This window comes from Oncorhynchus nerka, linkage group LG15 (genome assembly GCF_034236695.1).
Source record: "Oncorhynchus nerka isolate Pitt River linkage group LG15, Oner_Uvic_2.0, whole genome shotgun sequence".
Classification (NCBI taxonomy): domain Eukaryota; kingdom Metazoa; phylum Chordata; class Actinopteri; order Salmoniformes; family Salmonidae; genus Oncorhynchus; species Oncorhynchus nerka.
In genome coordinates, this window is record NC_088410.1 from 77,983,988 (window position 1) to 77,996,889 (window position 12,902).

The window sequence follows — 12,902 nt, forward strand, 5'->3', positions numbered from 1 at the left end:
AGAGAAATTGTCACAAAACATCCTATTTGAAATTCCCCCTTTCATCCTATGTCCTTTTCCTGATGTCCCATGCAGCGTAATTGACACAACCAACGTTTATTGCATACATGGTTATTAAAAAATGCAGTCACGCACAAAACCTCCCAAAACCTCCCGTACATATTTCCCCGAAATGAACATTGAATATGCCATTTGAGCTTCCTCCCTCCATCCCCTGGGCTGGGGCGTCCTGTGCATGTGAATGAAGGAGAGCTCCTGCTAAGACCATCCAAGCAAAACCTTAACCAACCCTCACAAAAGATATGTGTGTGTGGGTTTGTGCGTGTGGAGAGCAGAACAGACGCATTGAGAGATCTGACTATGAATGACACACTATGCTACACGCAGTCTTAGCAGTACCTCAGAGGACCTGAGCAGAGGATCCCACGGGCTTCTCCCCTACAAGAGGGGCACTTTGCTCACCCAGGGGATCCTAGCACTGTGGGGAGTGTACGTCCTGCTTATATTAGGAGATCGTGATGAGTTACCTGGAGGGAACCCGATCATCTCTGGGTATAAGGGGTGACAACATAAGACATGAGGGCATACCATTAAAGGGCATACCATTAAAGGGCATACCATTAAAGCTAGAATCCACAGTTTTGTTCAAAAGGAATGGGACTGGAAAAATGTAACCACTCTCAAATTCATAGACAGAGCTAAGGACTGATCATCCATGATATCAAAATTATAGTTTTAACCATGTTTTGAGGCTATACAGTGATTATTTAAATGTACATTGTTCACATTTGTTTTCTATTTTGGGTTCTAATGGGGTACGACAGTTTAGCTATAAGCTCATGAGGCATGTATAAGTTATTTTCTTCAAGAATCAATTGGTATATATCACACATTTATAAGTCCAAATATGGGTTTAGCAACTAAGGATTCTAGCTTCAAGGACACTTACTGTACAGTAGATGTACCACTGGCAGCTGTTATAGAACTGGACTGACCCATGAAGCCCCATGTAGGCTCCTGTCAGGATAGTAAACAACAAACAGAGCAGATTGACCGTTGAGTGGTCTGACATGTCCCATATCTGTCTCCTAATGAGAGCTGGCTGTCATTCACTGGCTGTCATTCATTGGATGTTATTCACTGGCTATCTTTCAGGGCAGGAGAACTTGCATACACCGTTTACTCCCGACAGGTGACATTTTGACTGTGTACTATTGTCAAAACTGACTTCAAATACTCTATGGCATTCATTAAAAATGACTTTAGACAGCAGCTGATACAATGGGGCACTATGTGTAGGATAGGTGGAGACACTGAGTGTCAGCTGTGAATGCTGAGTATGCATAACTTGTAGTCCGGCGCTCTCGTATTATACAGTCTAACACTAATGTTATTTTGACCTTGATTTCTCATTTCCTGTCCATCAGGGATTAGAAAATATTTAATTAATCAAAATCAAAGGCAGAGGATAAAAAGTGGAGCTACTGATATTGCCATATCAGACAGCCCTGAGCAAGAAGGAAGTGCTCTGTCTGAGCTGCCAAGAAGCAGTGTTTTGGGGAGGGGGGTGGGGGATAAGAGACTGCTTTGTGTAAATGTCACGCAGGTCTGGCGGAAGAACCAAAACAACAACCATCTGTGTTTTGTGGTGGCCTATCTCCCCTGCCTGAGCAAACCAGTAGCCAGTTGACATCACAGAACTCCCTCAAATCTACACACAGGCAGTATGATGAAAGGTGTCAATGCATGTGAGAACCCCCAACATATGTTTTCTTTCTTAGGCTTGCCCTTGTGTGATTGTTTTCCCAATAGACTACATTTTTCTTCGCTATAGAGGGTAGATTACGTAACCTAGGCCTAAATACTGAGTGCTGATACATTATGAGGTTTGAGTTATTTTTGGTACACTAAATGATAATGGTGCATAAACGTCTGAATCGACTTTCCACTTCTTTAGGGAAATTATCTAATGTTACTGTCATTTTTTTGTGATATCCTGGTGCAACGTAATCACATAACTTATTCCCATATAGTTACACATGAACAATGCCTATGCAATGTAGTGTTGCCAAATATATGTATTTGGCTAGAGTAGTATCTGCATCTTCCCAGTCTCCTTTGACTGAAAGATCACAGTCCACAGGAAGAGTAGGCTAAATCCAGGCAAGGTAATGTTTTAATTCATGATCCTATTATTTCCTTCAGGCCCTATAGAAAAATACCTTCGAACCACACGCTACAATTAAGCAATTAGGCACAAGGGGAGGTGGTTAATATACTGTACCACAGCTAATGGCTGTTCTTAAGCATGACACAGCCCTTAGCCGTATATTGGCCATATATCACAAACCCCTGAGGTTCCTTATTGCTATTATACACTGGTTATCAACGTAATTAAAAGAGTAAAAATACATGTATTTTCATACCCGTGGTATACTTGTGGTCTGATATACCACGGCTTTCAGCCAATCAGCATTCAGGGCTCAAACCACCCAGTTTATAATGAGCTTGATAACACAATTAAGGATTTCACATGATATCATGGGCAGAACCATGGGACATACCGTAACTGTTCAGTCCTATTACCATGATAAACAAAAACATATTACACAGAATTAGGAAATATAAAGCCATCAAAGAGTGCACAAACCATACACTCTCACAAAAGGATATACCTTTACAGTGCTCATAAATGTATAGCACTAAAGGCTATCGGCTGATGTTTTGACTGTGCCATTGTGCTTCATTTTAAAAGCCATGCACAACTCTTTTTACAATGCTTCTTGAGGGGTTTTGAGCCGTATAAACGGTTGTTTTTACAGTCAAGCGTGGAGGATTGTCTCTCTATGAATAGAGAATGTAGAATGACAAATCAGTCTGTTATCAGACTGTTATTTTTCAGGCTCTCGGCTAACTAACAGCCATTGTACTGCCATTGTACAGACACATATAATACCGTGTTATTAACTGGGGAAACAAAGCTAGTGAAGCACTTCATTCTTCATTCATAGCCTAAACCTTTTTCATTGTACACACACGTTACAGAGATATCATTACAGACAAGTTGCAAATAATTAGACAATGTAAAAACATTTGAAGCAAAGCACTTAGTAATAACAAATGCAGAATGGAAAACTCTTCACAAGACTTATATACAGTAGGAATACAAACACACGTTACAGTGCAGTAAATAAAAGAACCAGGCAAAAGGCTGTAGCAATGTGTATTATCAAGTCGAGGTTGGTTTCGGTGACCTAGGTGATACAGGCGGGATGTATTGATTGGCTGCGGAGGTTGTTGGGCCTGTGGGAAATTGAGCCTTTTTTTTGCTGTTTTTTGATGAAGTGCTGACTTCCCAGATCCAGCTGTTTACTGCAATGCTGTGCTCCAGACTGTGTTACTGGGTGAGGTGTGAGTAGTGGTCCTGGGTTTGTGCTGTTGGGAGAGCATACTGTATTATACACACATTTGCTGACACCGGGATTTTTTATTTCACTTTTATTACAAAGAAAAACAACTGCGCTTTGGCCAGTTGTGCGACATCAGTGGATTTGGGTCATTGTATACTTCTGTTGCAAGTCCATTTGCACGCAATCAACCTGAATGAATTGAAATGGTTTATTATGATTATTTTCATCTTATTTTCATTTTATTTTCATGCTTCAAATATTCACGGGACTTGATGTGTGTAAACCTCAATAAAATATGTCAATATACTTTCAGTGTGTCACGCTTTACCATCGACTAATTACAAAGGAGTTGAGGTCATTTTATGGAGGGTTTCTTCTTGATTGCTCTCTGAAATGACACACATCAGTACACTAGAACCCTTTGCAAATAATGTGTAATCTTGGCTAACCGTTCCATTGAATTAAACTTCACAGGTAATACATCTGTGACGCACAGTAAGGACACATTGTGCAATGTTTGGGAGTGTGAATAAATACCTACCAATACAGTGGTTTCCAGTAATTGGCCTCATTACAAAAATAATGTCTGACAACTTTACTGACTGGGGACAAAAACATTGAGAACATCCAGGTTCAGTGGGTAGCAGAGCCGGTGTTACATCTGGACATGTCTAAAGGGCTGGGAACAAGTCGCTGACCCCTTTCCCTGGTCTCTTTCCTGTCTAGGGCAGTGGAGGGAAAGGAGAGGAGGGGGGCTGGGGATCGATTTGTTCTTTGACATGTTCCTCCTGGTGTCTCCTCTCCCTTTCTCTCTCTATTGCTTCGTCTGTGTTCCAGGTGGTGGGACAGAGCACTGCACACAGAGACCCTCATAGTCCAGGAAATGTGTCTTCAGTCCAAAACATGTTTTTATAGTCTATGCTACATCTGGTGGGATATTTACCCATGAACCCATTCTCTTGTCTGTCCACATCTATCATGACACATTACACAAAGACCCATACTCCAGTAGCAAAACAGATTTGTGAAATAATAGTGAAAACAACACGGTCAGATACAGCACTCAATACAGCACTCTCCAAAGAGAAACACAACTGACTGTGCCAACGACCAGGCAAGTGCTATCTTTAGAGGTGATTTGCCATTTGGAGAACATAAGGGCAGGAACTCCAGCTGTGAATGTGCTACTGACACATAACATTGACCTGGCTGGCTTGAATAGTAGGCTAATATTTCATGAAAACATTAACAAGCCCATGCAAAACTACACTGTGTGTAATGAGTCATATTACCATTTGAGGCTTTGCAAAAGTTAATCAGCCTATGTAAGACAATACAAACTCCACATAGAGTAGCAGGTGCCAACCATTTTTCAGATAGTCTAGTCTAGAGGACCTGGATCACCTACTGTGGCCTAATATATCTGCAACACACAGTGCTTTCTGCACCAAGCCATCTGGATTGGGGAGTTTGCAATGTGTAACACATGACATGCCTCTGCAGTCCATAGGCCAACCCACTGGGCACAGATGTCAATTCAATGTGTATTCCACTTTGGGTCAATTTCATTTGATTGAAATGATGTGGAAACAACTCTGATTCAACCAGTGTGTAGCCAGTGGGAAGTGCTCTCCAGCGATTGAACAAAGGTGATTATTCTATTGTACTTTCCTCCATTCACCTCTGACGGTAATATACTGTATCCAGGAGGATCAGCTACAGTGTCTGACCTTCTAGTTTGTAGAAAAATAATAATAAAGAGGCTAAATGTGACCCTCCCAACCTGTGGGTGTTTAACCAGCGATGTTAGCTGGCAAATCAGGGGCCCCAGGAGACTGCCTATTCCAGCTTCCCCTTGTGTCTCGGGATGTCTCTGTATCCTTGAGCAGCCCATGCTTGAGCCCAGATAGAGGTTACTGAAAGTTTGGCTTTCCTTGAGCCTTGAGGAATGTACACAGCACCACTCAATCAGCCGACATTAGCATACCTAAGGGGTTAACGTTGTCAGCCTTGTCCATCTGTTGCTAAGGAAGGGTTGCCTGTTGTGCGGGAAACAGGGAGAGCGGTTTCCTGTTATGTAGAGCGGTTTTTAAAGGGTTGCTTTTCTCCAATCATGCAACAGATGCCCAGCCAGAAAGCCGGGCCAATAGCAAAAGCTTTTGGTGTCCCAAAGAAACTGTTTTTAGAAACTGTTTTTGGGAACTTTAGAGTTCCTAGTAGTCTGGAAATGTTTGAGGGACAAATACTGTATGTTCTGGAATATTATAGTAGGTCTTACAACACAAGTTTATCATGACTCATACATATTGGAAAACGATTTTGCTGACAGAGTTCTCAGACCTATCTCACATTCAATTTGTATTAATTATATATCAATTTCAATAAAGATATCAATATTGAAAAGGAACGTTTGTTTTCTTCTTTAATAATAAGTTAATAATTAGAGACACTATGAAACCACAGATTCCAAAAATATCCACTTCATGTGACTGTGATCAATGCCTCATATAGCCTTGTATACTCATCTAATACATCCAACTCTGTCTCAAATACATACATCAAAGGTTAATGCATTAATTTATGGTGTACATACCGTATATAGCTATTGAAATTTTAAACGTCTACTTTTTAATGATCTGAATGTAGATTAAGTGGGTTTGGTCAGTGGTCCTTGTCCGCGCGATAGACCTTCCTCCTCATCAGGAACTGCGAGAGAGCGAGCACCTCCCTTCACGAGCGCACCAGTCGCCCATCGGATGCAAGCTATGTGGACAAACAGCTGCTACCTTGACGGAGAAATCCTCGACAAGTAGCGAACACTTGGATAAACAGCGAGAGACTTTTGGATTTAGACGACTTGAATACTTTCAACATGAATTAGGGATAAGTTTCTAGAACCTGTGGATACATGTGGCGATTGTTTCCTGCTTGTGAAAAATATATGGATATATGTTGCTATGGTGGATGATGTTCCAAAATGAACACAGGTACTGTATGTAATAATATTAATGTAGCGATGCGCATTCAATAAAATTGAGCTGCTATAGACTACTCATCCACCCAGTGTATTTGCATAAAGGATGCTCCAAGTGTGTGTGCGTGACATAGATAATTTCTCTATTTTGTGTTCACAACAAATTCACCTTTTCCTACACCACTTGAAATAGCATTGGATAAATGCTTTTAAATCATTGCAGCATCATAGACCAAACAGGTACACAGTTTAGATTCGTTTTTATTTATTTGTATTACTTTTTCTTTGAGAGATCGCCTAATAGGGGGTCAAATCACTCTGGGTGAGAGAACAGCTATTGCGGAATAAAATTCAATGAGTAGTGATGGGTAGTGAAGACACTCACCAGAGTCATCGCGGATGTCCTGCAGCAGCCTATAGAGTGATTCATGTGGCATGTTATACTGTATGACCGATGGTGTGATTATTTATTCAACTTTTGAGGTGAACCCAAAGATCTACTGAATTTCTACTGCACTGTGATGATTGGCCTATTTACTGTGTAGTTTATAGCATTATTGTTATTATTTGATGGGTGACATTTCATGATTCCCTCACACTCTCAGTCATGTGAGCTTGGCACAGTCAGGGTCCCAGTGTCTATTTTTCATTTGTTTTTTAAACATTTGTTTTAATTGAATTCTTGTTGCATAATTCATATCCTGTTGTTTGCAGAGGGACTTAGTTGGATGTTTGTTTTTTCTCCGTTTTATTGTTCTTTGACACACTGAAAGGACCTTTTCAGCAAAAGTGTGTGTGTGTCAGGGGAAAAATGACAAGAAGGAAGTCCATTTGTGTGAGAATTTGTACTCCTAGAAGGGCTCATGAAGGAGTAAGGGTGCGCTGTTAATGTCCTTTCCTCATGCCCTTCCTGCGTGAAGTCCTCAAGGGGAGTCTGCTGGAATAGTTTATTAGTGGTGTTGGAAAACAACAATGAGACAGACAGACAGACAGACAGACAGACAGACAGATGGACAAGGAGTGAGAGAGTATAGTGCCCGCAGGGTTTAATAAGTTGTGTGTCACGGCAGGTACTAAATTACAGGAAGAGGGGTAAGTTGTGTGTCACGACATGTACTAAATTACAGGAAGAGGGGTAAGTTTTGTGTCACGACAGGTACTAAATTACAGGAAGAGGGGTAAGTTTTGTTTCACGACAGGTACTAAATTACAGGAAGAGGGTAAGTTTTGTTTCACGACAGGTACTAAATTACAGGAAGAGGGGTAAGTTGTGTGTCACGGCAGGTACTAAATTACAGGAAGAGGGGTAAGTTGTGTGTCGCGACAGGTACTAAATTACAGGAAGAGGGGTAAGTTGTGTGTCACGACAGGTACTAAATTACAGGAAAAGGGGTAAGTTGTGTGTCACGACAGGTACTAAATTACAGGAAGAGGGGTAAGTTGTGTGTCGCGACAGGTACTAAATGACAGGAAGAGGGGTAAGTTGTGTGTCACGACAGGTACTAAATTACAGGAAGAGGGGTAAGTTGTGTGTCACGGCAGGTACTAAATTACAGGAAGAGGGGTAAGTTGTGTGTCGCGACAGGTACTAAATTACAGGAAGAGGGTAAGTTTTGTTTCACGACAGGTACTAAATTACAGGAAGAGGGGTAAGTTGTGTGTCACGGCAGGTACTAAATTACAGGAAGAGGGGTAAGTTGTGTGTCGCGACAGGTACTAAATTACAGGAAGAGGGGTAAGTTGTGTGTCACGACAGGTACTAAATTACAGGAAGAGGGGTAAGTTGTGTGTTACGACAGGTACTAAATTACAGGAAGAGGGGTAAGTTGTGTGTCGCGACAGGTACTAAATGACAGGAAGAGGGGTAAGTTGTGTGTCACGACAGGTACTAAATTACAGGAAGAGGGGTAAGTTGTGTGTCGCGGCAGGTACTAAATTACAGGAAGAGGGGTAAGTTGTGTGTCACGGCAGGTACTAAATTACAGGAAGAGGGGTAAGTTGTGTGTCACGACAGGTACTAAATTACAGGAAGAGGGGTAAGTTTTGTTTCACGACAGGTACTAAATTACAGGAAGAGGGGTAAGTTTTGTGTCACGACAGGTACTAAATTACAGGAAGAGGGGTAAGTTGTGTGTCATGAAAAGACTTAACAACCAGTCAGCTATCTTTGACAGGTTGTTCTCCATCCTTGAATTGTACTAGTTATTGAAAGCAAATAGCTAGAAAACACTTGACTTGACTGTAAGCTACATGCATGCAGTGCCTGAGTCTCAAAACATGGGACTTTGATATAGGTGAAATACAATAAAACTGGGTTGTGTCTGTCTGTGCATGTCGTTTTTTGATCAATTAATTCATTGATGAACATTAAATGATGATCATGCCATTTAAGTGTAGAACAATACGTCTCTATATTCCAGTCAGGAAGATATTATTGTTCCTACAGTGTTGTTTTCCCAGTAGTAGTAGCCATCTGCATATCACAGAGTTTGAGACAAATCTGCAGTTTTTCTCTTTACAAATAAAAACAAAGGCTAAGGGATTTTTATATATCCATACAACCAAATGTTTAAAAGGGTATGGAAATATGATTCTAGGTAGGTATTGCACCTTCATCTACTACTTCAATTACTATTGAGGTTGAACATTGCAATTGGACTGAAATTAATCATACTTTTCTCTCCTTTTCTTTCCAGATTTACAGAAGCGACTCCAAGTTCCCCAACCAAAGATCCGCAGTCACCTAACGATCAAGGTACAGTCCAAACTGATGTCAAAGCCTTGTCCCTCTACCCGGGGTCCCAAACCTCCCATCGCCCCAAAGCCCAGACCCTCCTTATCTGAGACAGAGCAAGAGGAGGAGCAGTGCCCCCCTCACGGTCTGAGCAATGGAGACCTGACCTCCTCAGAGGAGGAACCTGAGGACCCCCAGGAGGTGGCAGAGGACCACATAACTCACCCCACAGAACACAACCAGGAGGAAGCAGAACCAGAAGAAAACCTCAATGACATCAGAGATGATGAAGGGGGGAGTGAACAGGAGGAGAAGGGAGATGAGGTAGAGAGAGAGGGAGAGGCGTTGACCGATGCAGCCCCATTGGATAACACTAGTGCTACTGACACTCACATTGCAGTAGAGGAGGAAAACTCTAAAGAAACAGATGACTTGAACCTTGAGAGTGACAGTAATGACACATCTGTGGACCTTGAAGATGTTTTGATGCCGTGTCTCTCAGAGTGTGAGAGAGGGAATGAAGAAGCAGAGTGTGTCAAAGAGCGGAGGGAGGAAGAAAATATTTTATCTGAAGAGACTGAAACAGCCGGGGAGCCTACTGGATGTCCAGAAGAAGATGCAGAAGAGCCAGACACAGAGGATTATGATCATGGGAACTTCCCTAGTCAACCTGCCGCAGACACTAACAGTGGGCTTGAAGATGAGGACAGATCCCCTGGTGGATATTTGCAGTGCAAGGTACCCACTGATGAGGCTGAGGAAGAAGCAGAGGTTCTCTCACTGGGAGCAGACTGCTGTACACACACACCCGTCTGTGAAGACTATCCCTACGACGTGATTGGCCCTTCAGATGAGCCTGTTTACACATGTGACACTGGTGAGCCCGGTGACACAGGCGTGTGGCAGCCCGAGCGTGCCACCAAGGACCCCTCTGGGCGCTTCCGTTTCTCTGGCAGCACTGAGGATATGTTTGGGCCTTACTCTGTCATTGAGGCGGTGCCTGCTGACAGGATTCGCACCGCTGAGCCTGATGTGAATCACGACGATATATGCTGTGGTGACAAACCACACACTCCAAAGGAGATGGACACAGCAGGCACCTTTGACCAAGAGCCTTATTATGTGTCATCGGACGACATGGCAGAGCTAGAGGATAAACAGAAACTCCCAGAAGAGCGTGAGGTCCAGGACAGTCCTGAGCAATCCAGCCAATACAGAGAAACAGCTAAGGAGGATATGGATGAATACGCAGACATCGATGACTCCCTCTGCCCAGAGGCCCATGACTTTCAGCATCTGGAGGGTGCATCATCAGAGGACTATGTGGAGATTGGGGACGATGATGAGACGGATGACACGGAGAGGAAGCAGATCAGAGGGAGGAGTGTGAGAGAGAGAACAGCCAAGCGTGAGCAGGCTTTCTCCAGCCAGCGGAACAGCTGCCAGCCCCGTCTCAGGCTGTGTAACATCACAGTGCCAGCAGACCTGGACCGGACACGGACCCCAGAGCTCACCAACAGGGTGGTGTTCGCCCACACCACAGAGGCCTTCGAGGAGGACATTGAGGAGCTGGACGGCCACATCGTGCCTTATTACGAGGACTCCAACTCAGATAGTGAGGAGCACATCTATGAGGAGGCTGGTTTTGACTCTGAGGGGGAGAACTTTATCTCTAAGAGCATTGTGACGCGGTCACGCTCCTACTCTGGGAAAGTTCCGGGTTATGTCCCTGAGACAGTTCCTGAGGAGACATCAGAGTACCAGAGTACTCATGACTACTGTACTGTGGCCTTAAACCAGAATGGAGAACCTCTGGTACGTCCTGAGCAGCCTGAGATCAACAGACTCATCCCCTCTCTGAAGCCACGCCGCTTCCTACTATACCCACGCTCATACTCCGTAGAGGGTCAAGAACTGTCATCAGGCGCTCACACAGAGGCTGACCAATCGCTGAAAGAGGAAGACAGGATGAAAAGGACAGATGACACCCTCTATCTGCCATGTGTTGTCACTTCTTCAGAAAGCATTTCTCAACAGAGCCACCAGTCATCCAGCGGCATTTCCACGCCCACTTCTCTGGTGGACATTCCACCTCCCTTTGAATTGGCTTACATCACCAAAAGACCCGTCACTAAAAGCTCCCCATCCCTCCTGATCAGCGTCTCTCCTGAGTCCACAGACAACAAGCCCAAGAAGCAGAAGTCCTCATTCAAGCGCTTCCTGGCCCTGAAGTTCAAGAGGAAAATGGACACTAAAGGCTTTGGTGATGGTAGCAGCCGCTCCTCGCGCTCCTCTTCTGAGTCCAGCCACCACGGGCCAACAAGAATCCTGGACCTAGAGCGCAGGAGCACTGGCTCCCCTCAGCCCCAGTCCCAGTCTCGCATGGTGAAGCCCCAGCAGCGTCCTCCAGACCTGCCCTCAACCTTCCTGCCCTACAAAGATCACAGGAAAGGAGACCCTAAAGCCTACGGAAGCAGGGGCGTGTCCAGGGTAGAGTCCTTCGAGGAGCGCTCCCGTCGCCCCCTTATGCCCCTCCCCCTGACCAAACCCCGCTCTATCTCCTTCCCCAATGCAGACACATCAGACTATGAGAACATCCCAGCTATGAGCTCTGACTATGAGAACATCCAGATCCTCCCTGGAGGGAGACCCACCAGATCCATGACTGTCACAGAGTTCTTTGAGGACCCCAACCGCATGGTGGCCCCCTCTAATGACAACGATGGCTATGTGGATATGAACAGCTTCCCTGGGATCGACAGCAAACCCCAGTCACCTGAGCAGGAGCCTGAAAGGTACAGTCATTTATTATACTCTCGGATGTTGGGCCTCTTCAGTGATTGTCTGAACTGAATTACCAGCACATGAAAAAAATGCCTCTCAATTTCATACAGTCTGCAGAGAGGGCTCTTCCCCATAGTACTCTGCACACACTGTTTTCTAGTGAACTGGTTTGGCCAGGCTCCTTCAGTTCAACATTGCAATCTCCAGGCCAGCTGAGAGATAACTGTAGCTAAAATGAACAGCGGGCTCCTGGCTGACCACACTTCTCTTTTTTGGAGAGTGTTGTGTTCTGTGAGAGATGAGCAGCCTGCTGTGTGGAGGCTCATTGGGTTTGGGAAGATGGACAATGCTTGTGGGAGAGCTTATCCCACTTTGTCATTTTCTGGATTTCAAGGTCACACCTGGTGTTAGTTTCATATGTCTTTTGAGGGGATGGAATAGCTCACAGACACTGAACACTGTAGACAGAGCTTTATGAGAGAGAGAGAAAGAGAGAGAGAGAGAGAGAGAGAGAGAGAGAGAGGTAGGAGTAAATTGGTATAATTGCTCTCCTGTCCTTGACACATGTGGTTAAGTTTAGGATCGCTTTTATTAAAGGCAGTTTCCCCAATTGCCTCTCTTTCATTGAGCCCAGGAGGGGTGGTGAGATTTACAACAGGGCTGAATAGAGATAGGAGGAGGACTCACTGGGACCTGCTAGAACCAAATCTCTCTGTTCTCAGCCACTACTCTCTACAGCCACCTCAGGTCACCCTCCAGTCACCTTTAGACACCTGTTTGATGGTGGCTGTGTGTTCATAGGGACAGAACATTTCTACAGGCCTCTTTACAGATGTTTTATACATTTTCACAGCAATGCCTGGGAATTTATGGTTGCGGTATGCAAAGCTGCTTATTTCACACTTATTGTGATCATTTTAATTCATTATTTATATTTTGAAAGATTTGCCTAGATGGAGTGTTCTATTAACATGCAATTGCAGTATATTTTGATTCATAG

The 12,902-nt window shown here is 44.0% G+C and overlaps 1 protein-coding gene across 3 annotated transcripts in view; it reads left to right on the forward strand.

Annotated features, from left to right (window-relative positions):
• Positions 1–6,149: 6,149 nt before the first annotated feature.
• The window catches only part of LOC115143327 (FYVE, RhoGEF and PH domain-containing protein 5-like), a 64,195-nt gene continuing 57,442 nt past the window's right edge, over positions 6,150–12,902 (forward strand). For all 3 annotated transcript variants that reach the window (XM_029683626.2, XM_029683627.2, XM_029683628.2), the window contains exons 1-2: positions 6,150–6,397; positions 9,081–11,913. In XM_029683626.2, coding sequence (XP_029539486.1) covers positions 6,388–6,397; positions 9,081–11,913 — 2,843 coding nt within the window. In that variant the 5' untranslated portion in view covers positions 6,150–6,387. The remainder of the gene's footprint in view (positions 6,398–9,080; positions 11,914–12,902) is intronic.